Source organism: Gopherus flavomarginatus, chromosome 7 (assembly GCF_025201925.1).
Source record: "Gopherus flavomarginatus isolate rGopFla2 chromosome 7, rGopFla2.mat.asm, whole genome shotgun sequence".
Lineage (NCBI taxonomy): Eukaryota > Metazoa > Chordata > Testudines > Testudinidae > Gopherus > Gopherus flavomarginatus.
The window spans coordinates 106,987,752-107,000,363 of record NC_066623.1 but is presented as its reverse complement, the minus strand read 5'-3'; the positions used below and the strand labels follow the sequence as shown (position 1 = coordinate 107,000,363).

Here is a 12,612-nt window from a genome sequence, read left to right as displayed (position 1 = left end):
CTTCCTAGAAGTAACATGGGATATTAAAAGTGGAGAAAGTCTAAGGACTCCAACAGTGATGAAGCAGGCTACCCACCCTGCCCCAGCCAAAAAAAGAAATAAGCAAATTTGGTCAATGTAGTTCCTTCACATGACTGATGGTTTCCACAGGACTTTTCATACAAACAAATAAAAAAAACACTTACATTGTATTTTCCATTACCCAAACAACCCCCGACCCCTTTTTCATTCAGCGAAAATGTATACCTAGCTCTTGTGTCAGGGATAGAATCATGATATTTCCTTGTTGAAGGAATCAAAGCTAATTCCACTAATATAACAAGTGTTAATTGACATGGCATTTGAGAAAAAAAAACTACAGCTACCACTCCTAAACCAGTATGATAGCTCTGTTTCAGTGACCTACTGCCCCAAATACAAACATGAGTGTGCTGGCAGACTTGATGACATGATTACTGTGGTGTGAAGAATCTCTTCAAGCAAGTTTAGTATGGAAGCCACCATAAACACCTGTCTGAAGTTGAATTAGTGCTCCAGGGTGAATTACTATGGTTTCTCATACTATGGTTCCAATGCACACAAATCATGTCGTATTCTCATTCATCTCTATAAACGTCAGATAGTATTTCTAATTAAATATCTACCATTGCATGGGGAAGAATAGCCAGCTTCACCATGAATAGTCAAAGTTGTTACAGTACAGTAACAGATTAGCATTCCAACTGCTCAGGTTTTTAAAAAGGACACCATTTTTACTCTCAGTCTTCTTCAATTTGTTATTCTTCTGGTTCTGTCTTTCAACTCATAGTCTGTCTAAAGACCAGAGAGGTTACAAGTAAATCATACTAAATTTGTTCTGAAGAACATGAGCTTTAGGACTTCAGCAGAACATGAAAGTATCTAAACAAGTTAAGTGTTGGTTCTTCAGAAAAGCATGAAAAACAAAAAAGATAATACAAGCAACGTTTTGGGAGCAGACAGTGACCATCACAATAACCAAGCCAAAGAACACTAAGCATACAATATGGTTTTGTAGTCTCTCAATATTTCTAGTGCTAAATATATCAACAAAACCATTTACATTGCAAACCAAAACATTCGGTTACCAGTCCCAATGCTGTTCCTGTAAGCACCAGAGCTGTAAAATGTAGAGCTGAAGCAGTAAGCAGTGAAAGAAGCTTCTGACAAAGGGGTATTCACCCACGAAAGCTTATGCTCAAATACATCTGTTAGTCTATAAGGTGCCACAGGACTCTGTCACTTTTTTAGAGGGAAAGAAAAGCTATTAGATATGTTAGACTCATAAGTATAAATTTCAATACTTTAAAGGTTCTCTACAATTCTTTCTTTTCAGGAGTTCTAAGCTTGCGCTGTAGCTTTTAACCTAAAAATAATCCTTACACAAACAGGAACTAATTAGAATTTAATTCGAGATCAATTTTTTTCATCCATAGACAAAATGTAATCTGTACTATCGTCCCTGAAATCCTAACAGAAACACTTTAGATGGTTTATCAGTGGGGGGTTAAACTGATTTTAAAAAAGGAAAAGTCTGGTTTCTGACAGCACACCCTTTAAATACTATGCTCTGCATTTTATTTGCTTCAGGTGTTTTTTAAAAATGTATAAGGATTTTTCCAACTCCGCTGTTCATTTTTATAAGATCTTTTCAACAAGGGAGAATCTGATTTTATAGGGAAAATGGTAAAACCATAGACAAAGTGCTGTCAAATGCACAAAAACTGAAAAATGAAAGGAAGGAGTTTACTACACTTTTCAGTTCTGGTAATATTAGGTGTCACTTGTAGCAATACCAGGTTCAAAGTTTTCAGACAAGGGTGACTTACTAGTTGTCTCTTCTAACAAAACTGGAGTTTTGTGGGCAATTGCTCGAGTGCTAAACTGTAAACCCTGGCAACTGCAAAATTTTGGAAGGAATAATCATTTGAAGAGACTAAATACACACACACACACCAAGTAGAGTGACGGTTTAGATAGCAAACTCTTGCCCCAGTAGATTGGAAAAATAATGATAGTAAGCCACAAGAGAAACACACCACACTACATTCATGCAATATTGTGGCTAGAAAGTTTCAAGCACATAAAAATTAGGAAAGAATCTGCAATTATGATTCTACAGTAACTAATTCAACCATACTGCAGATTCTGTATATACTGAGGCAGATAGCAATAGACCATATTGTAAAATGAAGGTAATAATTAATAATCCTCCTGTGAGGTAAGGATAAAAAGCTCTGTATATTGGATATTATTATTATTAGGAAGGGCTATCCTACAGTTGCTGTAGGAATCAAAAATATGAGTAGTCTGGCTTGTGTATAGATGGTTGAGATTTCAAGGAATGACTATTTATGGAGAACACTTATTTTACTGTTCAGGTTTGATGAGGAAGGTTGATCTCATCCTGCATGTTGAAGTCTCTCCTTCTTTCATACTCTGGCTTCCCTTCCAAGAGTACAGTGACAGACAGCCCATCACAATCCTCAGTAAATTGTTCAAATGGCTAATTACCTTCACTGTTTAGCCTCCAGCTAATAAGAACCCAATAAATTTGAAGACACCCACCCCTTCCACCTGCTGGTAGGGAGGAGAAGCATTCTCTCTGCATGCTTCCCATTCATGCCCCGCAATGTCCTGGGTGCTATGAGGGTAGGTTGTGGATTTCTGTTGCTCTACCTCCATCCAAGAGCCTTTCATCTGCTGACACAGGAGAGAGTGTATTTCTGCTATTCCAACTTTATTTAAACTTTCTCAAGCAGCAGCACCAGAGTGAAATTTACCTAACGTTTTCACTGATGCCCTTGGGGTTCTGAATAGCTGCAGTGAAACTGACAAAATTCTGAAGCTTGAGAAAAGTTTATGACCAGCAACAGAAACACTAGATTTGTCTTGTCTGCAGATTCTGGAGGTAAGCACTTTATCAGTTACACATGATTCACCTTTGGATATTTATCTTTGCAACCTCAAGGACTAGAATTTTGTTTTATATTATTTAGTAGTAGATGAGAGCTTAGATTCTGAAGAAGTTGAGGATACTTTCTCAAAATAATTTCTTACTCAAGATGGGCAAAAGGATCTTTTAAGATTTGCTCAATTACAACTGGTAGGACTAGGCCCAGTGTTACACAACACCTTTTCATAGAGAGCAAAAAGTACACAGAGACTTCAAGTATATTGGTTCTGTATATGAACCTCTAGCTCTGTGGAACACAGGTAACACCAGCTGCTCCCTACAATCAAACCACATATGGAAGAAAATTTCCATATCAAATTGTGACTACTAGACAGTTTGCACAGTGAACACAGAACAACAACAACAAAAATCCCCTCCCAATTTTATCTTTTCCCATTTAGCAAACACTAATTGAACAGAATTGCAAATAATTGTTTTAATAGTTTCCAGTGCATATAATGTATTATAACTAAATATCTTGCACTACTATTCTCAAGGATGAGAACAATATTTGTTAGTTAAAAAACACAGAAAATATAACAGAGATAGCACACAAGACTATTTTGGTGAATCCCCCCCCCAAAATGGCTTCTGTTTTGTTTTTTAATTAAGTTGTTGGGAAATGACTAGCAAATTTAAAACAACACCAGATATTTAGAACAAAGCTGTCTCATTAAGGCATAGCATTTTAGAGATACAGGTCAAATTTGGCATAAAAATTATTGACAATGTCCCTTTAACTAATGTAAACAGTATCATGCCATGGGAAGGAGGAAAAATTAAAAGAGGGCCAGAAACACAGTAGCTGGCTACTGAAATACAAAAGACAAATGAGAAGCTGGGGAAGAAGGGGTGATTTAAAAAAAAAAAAAGGGAGGGGGCATTATGAAACAGTCTTACCTGGAGATCTGGCCTCAGATCTACGATTCATTCATTATGTTTCATCTGAAGCACCATTTAACCACCCAGTGCCTCAGTTTCCCCATCTGTAAAACTGAGGTAATGCTTGCCTTTATCTGTACATTTATAAAGGTACCCTTCACTGAAGTTATTCAGCACACCTTTATTAAGAGCTTTAAGATCCTCCAAAAAAATAGGTGCTATGTAAGTGCAAAGTAGTATTATTAAAATCAATCTCCAAAGTGTATATGAATTAAGCATTCTGTTTTACAACTCCGGTAAGTTGCACAAACCAAGGCCCCAGTCCTGCAGTTGGGCTCACACACATGATCCTCACAGCAGCATGAAGTTCCAGCAACATCAGTTAGGTTCTGCAAGTTTCTGCCTATGTGGATATGATTGCAGAGCTGGGGCCCAAACTCATTAGCTGTGGTATGTGGGGTTACCAGAACCCTTTGAAGGAATTATAGCTTAATGACATATAATTGGGGCTATGTTATTCCTTACACAGTACTGTTCACTCCAAATATCAAAAAAATTGAGGTTGCCTGTAGAGCTGTTTATTAAAATTTCAAAGTAAATAAACAAGTATCAATGTCACAGTCAAGTCCTACAAAAGGAAAATATCCCCGCATCATCCCTGTCAAAAACATGACCCAACATGTCCCAGCAATAGACAATAATAGATTGCTTACTCTTATTGTTATTACCACCATAGCAACTAGGAGTCCTACCCCAGGACCAGGGTCTCATTGTGCTAGGCACTATACAAACAGAGAACAAAGAGATAGATTGTAAACTCTTTGGGGCAGAGACTAAGTACAAGATACAAAACAGACAGGGGGTACAAGGAAACACAGAGACAGAATTGGTCAGCATGACAAGCAGTGATCTCAGCACATCAGCAGCCTGTTCATTATCAAGTTTTTTTGTAGGCATCTCAGCAGAGGAGAATTTTTTTTTAAAGAGAAATTAAATTATATTTGTTATGATCAAATAATTATTATTAAGGAATATCTTTATGAATGTATGTGCATATACATGTATGCACATGCATTCAAAAAAGAAGAGGTAAGAAAAGCTTTTAAAAAAAATAAATAATAGATATAATCACCAAATGAAGCTATGTTCCTAGTGAACTGCTCAATCTTTTGAAATTTAGAGGTAAAGGGCTAGGACCCAATCCTGGGAGCTAATTTAAGTTCTTCCCATGTACCAAATAATAGACATGGCTTAAGAATTTACAACTAAAAGAATGCATGAAACAAATACATGCAAGACAATGGAATCAGACACTTTTACAAGTTGTTTCACACAGACACACCTCCTCAGAACTAATTTCAGTTTACTATATCCTTTAAAAAGGAGAAGGGAGAGAAGTAAATGCCTGTTTACTTGTTCATGAGGAAACAATACAGAAAAATAAAGCTACCAAGCTATTACACTTAACTGATTAACTAAATACCTGCAAACCTGTTAAATATCATTTTCAATTGGAAAGACTTGCTTTGGGATTGAGATTAAGGTATTCTGGGGATTTTTTTAAAACTTCTTTGTATGGTGAAAGACTTCCCAGTGAACATTTCTCTCTCTACAAATATATATATATTTCTTCATTATAATAAAAAAACACTTCCCACACATTCAAGCTATCACAGGTGGAGGCAGCCATAGTCCCAGTGCGCTTCATGTTTACATTATGATGGAAATTAGCACCCATCTCCAGCACAGCAAGTGGCCTATTGACAGCTAAGAGGTCACACACAGTGACCACTGGGAGAAGAGAGGAGTTTTGTATCCTCCAGGATTTTGCCTGGCCTGGGCGAGCTGGGCTATGGCTTGTCTGAGGTTTGGGAATGGGGGCAGGGATGCAGGTGCCTTCATTAGCTGTAGAAACGATCTGTGCACGTTTCAAAGCCACACCTCGAGCTCTGAGAGCAGGGCAGGTTTTACAAGGTAAAACAAACGAGCGACCCTCTGTTGGGGGGGCTCCACGCCCGCAGAGCCGAACCCCGCCACAAAGAAGCGGTGGCCCAGAGACAGGGCGAAAGAAAAGCAGAGGGGTGGGAGACTGAGAGACTGGGGAAGCGGGGGTTGAAATGTACCTGAAAATCTGCCAGGATCATTTCTCGGTCCATGTTGGACGCCATTGCAGCCGGCCGGGTCCCCTGCTCTGGTCTGCACTGTGCACCTGGAGCCTGCTGCTGCTGGGGACCGGGGATGGGAGGCTAAGAGCTCATGTGAGCTCCGAGCCGAGACAATCCCCCTGCCGCTCCCCCGGCTCGCTCCGGCGTGCGCGTGCGGGGGGAGGGGGCTGGGCTCTGAAGGGGCAGGGGCGCAGCCGGCCCCTCTGAGCAGCGCCCTCCGCTGCTGTGCCACAGAGAGGAGGAGGCAGCGCTGCTTCCTCCCTGGCTCGCAAAGCGTCTGTCGCACATTTTGCCTGTCATTGAGGTCGCAAAAAGATGCTTTGCGGCTGCCACGTGACCCGCCTGTCAAGCGCCGGCGAGCAGAAAAGCCGGGGGAGGGAGGCGGGGTTGTAGCTTTGCGGCTCTCCGGCCGCGCGTGGAGGCTGCGCCGAGCGCTGGCGCTGAGGGAAGCGGGGGACAGCTGGGGGCGGGGCTGCCAGGCCTGGGGAAGGCTGCAGAGGTGGCCCGGCTTTGCGCCGAGCTGCTGGCAGAGCCGCGAAGCCAGCCGCCGCCCCCAGGGGATTGCAAGGGGCTCCCGTTGCAAAACACATAGAGCAAAATCGTGCCACGCCTCGCGGGGGGGGGTTTAGACCCGGCCTTAAAACCAGTCACAAGCACAAAGGAGGGAGTCACTCCCTCCAAACCAGGGAATAACCCTTGGTATGTCTAGGGGGCACTTGGCCCACGTTTAGGCCTTTCCTGAAGTCATGATCCGCTTTATTACACAAGGAAACGTCGCCCTGCAGTCCTACGTCTATGCAATGTTGAGGTATTGCGGTAATAGCTTTTATTGGACTAGCTTCTGTAGGTGAGAGAGAACAGCTTTGGCGCTACACCGAGCTTGCCTTCGGGTCTGGGAAAGGGACTAATAGGGTTACAGATGAATACAAGATGATACAGCTAGTTCAGCGTCTGTTCAGTCTTGTATTTAGCTGTGACGCTCGGAGAACCTTTCCCAGACCTGAAGAGGAGCTTGGTGTTTTGTAGCTCCAAAGCTTGTTTCTCTCACAGAAGCTGGTCCAATAAAAGCTATTACCTCACCCATCTATTCAGTCTCGGTGTCATTTGAGGGTTAAAAGTCCCCTTTGACGTAGTTAAGAATGGCTGCTTTCTTTTCCAGTGAGATTCAGTATTTTGATTTATTTTAACTTCATCCCTTCTGCTTGGCATTCTGACATAGCTCTGTATTCATGACAAATGTTATTTCACTTTTGAAACAATTGCTCATCAGTATGATGATTAGGCTATTTCTTCATACATATTTTCTGGCAATCACTGGTTTGACCCGGATTACTTGTTCCCATCTAGCATGACAAAGACCTAGGTGTATTTATGTTGCGAACTATACTGTGTGTGCCTGAATTAAGGTGTAACTCAGTGGAGTTATGAATCAAATCATGATTGTCCCATTGAGGCCTAAGCAAGATACCATTTCTCCCTCCAAATACACCCCCACATGGAAATGCCTCTCTCAAAGAGAACACTCATAGAAGTGTTTTAGCTATCGGTTGTGTTTATGATTAATGCAGGACTGAGACAGTTTTGCCTTTCTGTAACACAATATCTGGTTGCTTTGTATATAAACAGATTATTACTGATAAACAAAACAGGTGCTTTCATTGTGACATATATAAACACAGTGATTCAGCTCCAAGCCAGATGAATTGTTCCCTAAACATCATTTCCTTTTTCTTTGATAATACATGATTTTTTTTATACACTGGGCAAACAGTGACTTCCTTTTAATTAGAAAAAAAGAGACAAGGGATGGCTAGATATGCAAGATTAATTTCTCAGTCTTTGCAACTCCTCTCATATGGGAAACCATCAATTTGTCATAGGTTTATGATCCGATAGATGTTAATATGCATAATAGCCCTTACTCTTAGGTTTCGCACAACAGTACTTTAGGTCTCAGCTCCATTACATATAATCACTATGCTTGTTTCATAATATTTATGCAAGTCTTAGTTTTCAGCGTTGTTTGTTATTTTTAAATATATGTCCTCTAATGTTTTCCTTCTCTCCTCTGCCTATATACGCAGTTTGACTCTTTAACTGGCTAATTAATCCAACTTGTTTTGTTCTACCCCTACATAATTTCTAGTTACTTCGCTGACACCTAAGGTCAAACACAGAATCAATCACACAGCCTTCCTAACGTTACACGATGGACAAGATCTACATTACAACATTTTGCGATTCTAGATATACTTTTCTATTTTAAGATATATAGAGTTCTTGACTGATTTCATTTTCGCGTTTGTAAGACGATATATACAAGCCTGTTCAGAATAGATGTGCTTCCTGCTGATCATCAGAAAAATAATGGCAGGATTGATACTAAAAGGGAGGAGGGAGAGGAAAACAGAGAAAGAATAAGTCACAACGGAAGCCATTAAAGAAAAGGAGGGTGATTTAGGAAAATAAACATTACATACAAGTTACAAGCTGCAGACGGACATCGAAAAGTTTAACTGTATCTGTCTGCAGGTTAGACCATTTGCCCACAAGAAAGCGGTAAAATAGCAGGACATACAGAATTATGAAGGCACACTGCTAGATGCTAATAAGAACTGTGATCTTTATGATACAGTTGGCTTGTTTCATATACTAAACAAACGTTTTATAATTTCACGGTGAACTATGACAATATCGAAGTCCTACTTGTGATGGAAAGCAAAATATGTCATTCAAACTGGATATTCTGCTCTGTCCTACTCCTGTTCCAATCATGTTGTCTGGGTTTGCAGTAGAGATTTACTACACGTTGTTAGTTTAATCATTCTAGTTTCACTTTACAGGATTTATAGACGACACAGCTGTTACTGCCACACTATCTCCTTCTTCCACTGCTTGACATTACAAACAATTCTGTACTATATACACTGCGTGGTTCAATACCAGAGACAGTATATGCTCAACTATAAACCAATCTACCCACATATTAAGACAGAGTAACTATAATAAAGGCTAAAAGGCAAGTTTTGTAAATTGGATTAAAGCCAACTATTTTCTGTCAGTAATTTAAAACTGTAGTTTAGTAATTAGCGCTGCAATATTACTCACGGCCATCAGCTGTAGTCAAAGGTTAGTTACCTGGTGCTCATCAAAGCAATATTTGAAGCGAAAAGTATCCATCTTAAGTTGAATAAGGAGCAGGATTGGGGCCAAAATGAGAAAAAGATGAAAAATGTTAAATCTACGTTATGGCACATGCAGTCCAGATTACAGTAATATAAATAACTTCGTTTATTCCCCTCACAACTCTTAAATGAGCCCCAATCTAGGTGTTTCCTATACATACTAGATGAATTATAAATGGTACTTGGAAGGTAGGGAAGTCAGGTGGGTACATGTTTGCAGTACTCCGTGCGATGTCCGATTATTATACCTGTGTGCAGAGGGTTTGGGGGTTGTTGACTGTTGTGTTGAACGCTGATACAGCTCTTTCTGATTTGTAAGATATGTCTCTTTATAATTGTTAACAGTAATTAATTACAAACAACATGCTCCTTCTTACAAACATTTTAAAAGGACATACAAGGCATCAGGTGTTATGATGCTACTTTTCTGCCTGGTCAATTTAAGCTGCACAAGAAAAAGAGGCCTTCAGTGTCTCAAAGTAAACTATTTTTGTGACTATGGCCAGTCACTTTTGTTAGCTGAAATTATTAACAAAAGAAGGATTCTTCTTCTTTAAGTGTCCTATACAGAGATTAGTAAAATAATATAATATTTATGGGTCAACTTCTGCAATGACTTAACCTACATATAATTCAACTCAAGTTAATAGACTTGAACTAGATGTAAGTCAGCTCAGAATGTATTTGCAAGCTACCTAGTGCAACACCCTATTCTAAATAATAATATTGTAATATAATGCCTGTTTCCAGAAAACCAGTGTTATTGAAAACATACATTTCTGGAATTAACTTTGAAGGTAGTTAAAAATCACACTTCTGCCTAGAAAATTGTTACCTCCTATGGTTACTTATAACACGTAGGTTTATTATAACAATTGTAATAAGTATTTGCTCTTTTTTCATCTTGTTTGCTTTGTGCATTTGACAACGTGACGATAGTCAGTTTCACTATTGCCTGTGCTATTCGCTGTAACAGTCCGTTCATCAGCTTCCCTTGTTGCATGTGTCAGTTTTTCACAAAACAATAGGGAAAAGGAAAATATTTTAAAAATAAGATGTGGCTGTGAAGCCACAGAACTTTGCCAGGAGACTCAGAAGCATAAGCAGTACTTCTAACTCCTTTTAACTTGCTTTTTGACTACCTGTAGTTCAGATTGACATGCCCCTTTAAAAACAAATTATATTTCTAGCATTAGTCATCTCAAATCAGGCCTTGGACTTGCGCTGCCTACGCATACAAAACTTGCATTGTTGTCAGTGGGAGTTTTGCCTAGTAGGGAGTGCAGGATCGGCTCCTTTAATTATCTGATACTGTTTCTAAACACTTCCATTTAACAACATCTATTGAGTTAGGCAGAGTGTGTATTAAAATAAACGTTTTGCTTATGCATGGAAAATAGAGTGTAAGAGTATTTATCAAAGGAACATATTAGGTATACTTATGTGGGAGTCCTGAAACTGACGCCGAAGTACAGCATACTATTCAGAGCGATGAGCTGTGTGGAATTCAGGCTTCTAAGGCTCACTGATTTTAGAGCAATTCAGTATTTAAAATCATTTACAATTCAAATGATTTTAGTCTGGCAATAAAATCCTCACGCCCTCTCATCGCTACTTCTTTCTCCTTGGACATACAAGTGGATCCCGCATTTCTTCCATTATAGCCCTATGTATTTTTCCACTGAACATGGCACTTTGCAGTTTGTCGAGGATGCTAGAAACGAGAGAAGCAAAGGTTTCTGCCCTGGATTATTGCAGTTCACAGTTAGAATCATTTGACATTGACCCTTTAGCCATGACCTTATCTTGTGGGGACCTGGAAACTGCCTCCTTTCGGGATGGCAGCTACACTCTGTTGGCCCGATGCCGCTTTCATTGACTTCAGTGGCAGGTCCCACCCCACATTTACTTGAATGAGAGAAAGGACCTGGCCGGTGACCCTTCTATGGACTTGAAGACTGCTATGGACATGAGCCTCTGTCCTTAACAAGTGTCCTGATATTACAAGGGAGTGTGGCAGGAACGCTGCCTGATGCTACTTCAGTGGAAGGCAGGAGACTACAGCGTGAGGTGCCTGCCCACAAACCCATTTCCACAGCCCTGGGATCCTAGCATTGGCCCTGCAGCAGCGTCAAGGGAAATCTCCTCTTTAGGCCTCACCAGCAGCCCTCTTGCAAAGCAATCGGGGTGGTGGGGCTTGTTCTTCTGGGGCATGATTTTAACCTTGGATGCCACAAGAAAAACAAGGGGCTGAGTGTGCAAACTGCCGCTCAACGCTCTGCCCCGGGCCGCTGGGGCCTGCGCGGTGCGTAAAGGCGAAGGGGAGGGTGTGCGCCGACGCAGGCCTTCCTGCTCGCCTGGCTGCGGCACAGCAACTCCGCCGGGCCTCCTTAAATCTCTGCCGTTAAAATGTGGGCGGGTATTTCAACTCAAAAAGCGCTCAAATTTTTTTTCTTTTCAAAAAAAGCTGATGAGGTTAAAACAGGAGAAAGGGAAGGAGAGAGACAGAAACCGGCTGGGTGTCGGAGTGGGGGGGCGACAGAAGCTGCGATTGTCCGGGCAGCAGGCGGCTGGTTTGGCGGATCCTGGCGAGGAGGAAAGTCGCTGCTGTCACTGAGGCGGCGGCTGCTTTGCAGGGCTGGGACGGGGGACGGTGGCACACCCGGTTCGCTGCCGCGGCAGCCGCTCGGCGCAGGGGAGCCGGACCTGCGCTTCCCTGCTCCAGGGGGGGTCCGGGGCACATAGCAGCCCAAGCCGCTGCTTCCTCCCGCTCGCTGCGGAAAGCGAAAGAGGAACACCCCTATCCAACGAGCCGGCGGAGCCCTGCGGCACGGCGAGCCATAGGCGGGAAGGGTTTAAAGCTTGCAGCTGTAATGCCGCCGTGTACCTTGGAGATCGCCCCGGCTGGCTAGATGGAGCAGCCGCTGCTGCTGGGCTTCTCCTCCTTTCCGTGAGTCCTGACGGAGGCGCTGGCACCGGCATGCAGCCGCCCGCGGACAGCCACAGGACCCGGTGCCCGTCTGAATGCACCGAGCCACCATTGCTGGGGGTTGCAGAACCTCCGCACAGGGCGGCAACCGCTGGGGAGCACGAACGCCTTCTCCTCCGAGGCTCTGCGAGGAAGATTTGTCCTGCCGCTGAAACCGAGACACATCAGGGTGAAGGCAGCTAGCGTGTGAGCTGTGCGGCGGATCAGCCTCCCGCTGTCTCCCCTTGGCTTTTTTTTTTTCTTTTTTGCGTACTTGGCTTGGAATAAGCGCAGTTGCCTGCGAGGAAGGGGGGGAACCCCAACCGATAATGGCTGCATGCGGCTTAAGAAGATTTCTCTGCGAAGTTGTTCCCGCTGAGTCTCAAATCTCGACTTGAATAAGGGTGGGTTGTTTTCTTCTTCAGTCTGAGTCAGTCT

General features: G+C 42.1%; 1 protein-coding gene across 3 annotated transcripts in view; it reads right to left on the bottom strand.

The window, feature by feature from the left end:
* The window catches only part of FAF1 (Fas associated factor 1), a 318,043-nt gene extending 311,867 nt beyond the window's left edge, over window positions 1-6,176 (bottom strand). For all 3 annotated transcript variants that reach the window (XM_050961673.1, XM_050961674.1, XM_050961675.1), the window contains exon 1: window positions 5,980-6,176. In XM_050961673.1, the coding sequence (XP_050817630.1) occupies window positions 5,980-6,024 (45 nt within the window). In that variant the 5' untranslated portion in view covers window positions 6,025-6,176. The remainder of the gene's footprint in view (window positions 1-5,979) is intronic.
* Window positions 6,177-12,612: the final 6,436 nt, after the last annotated feature.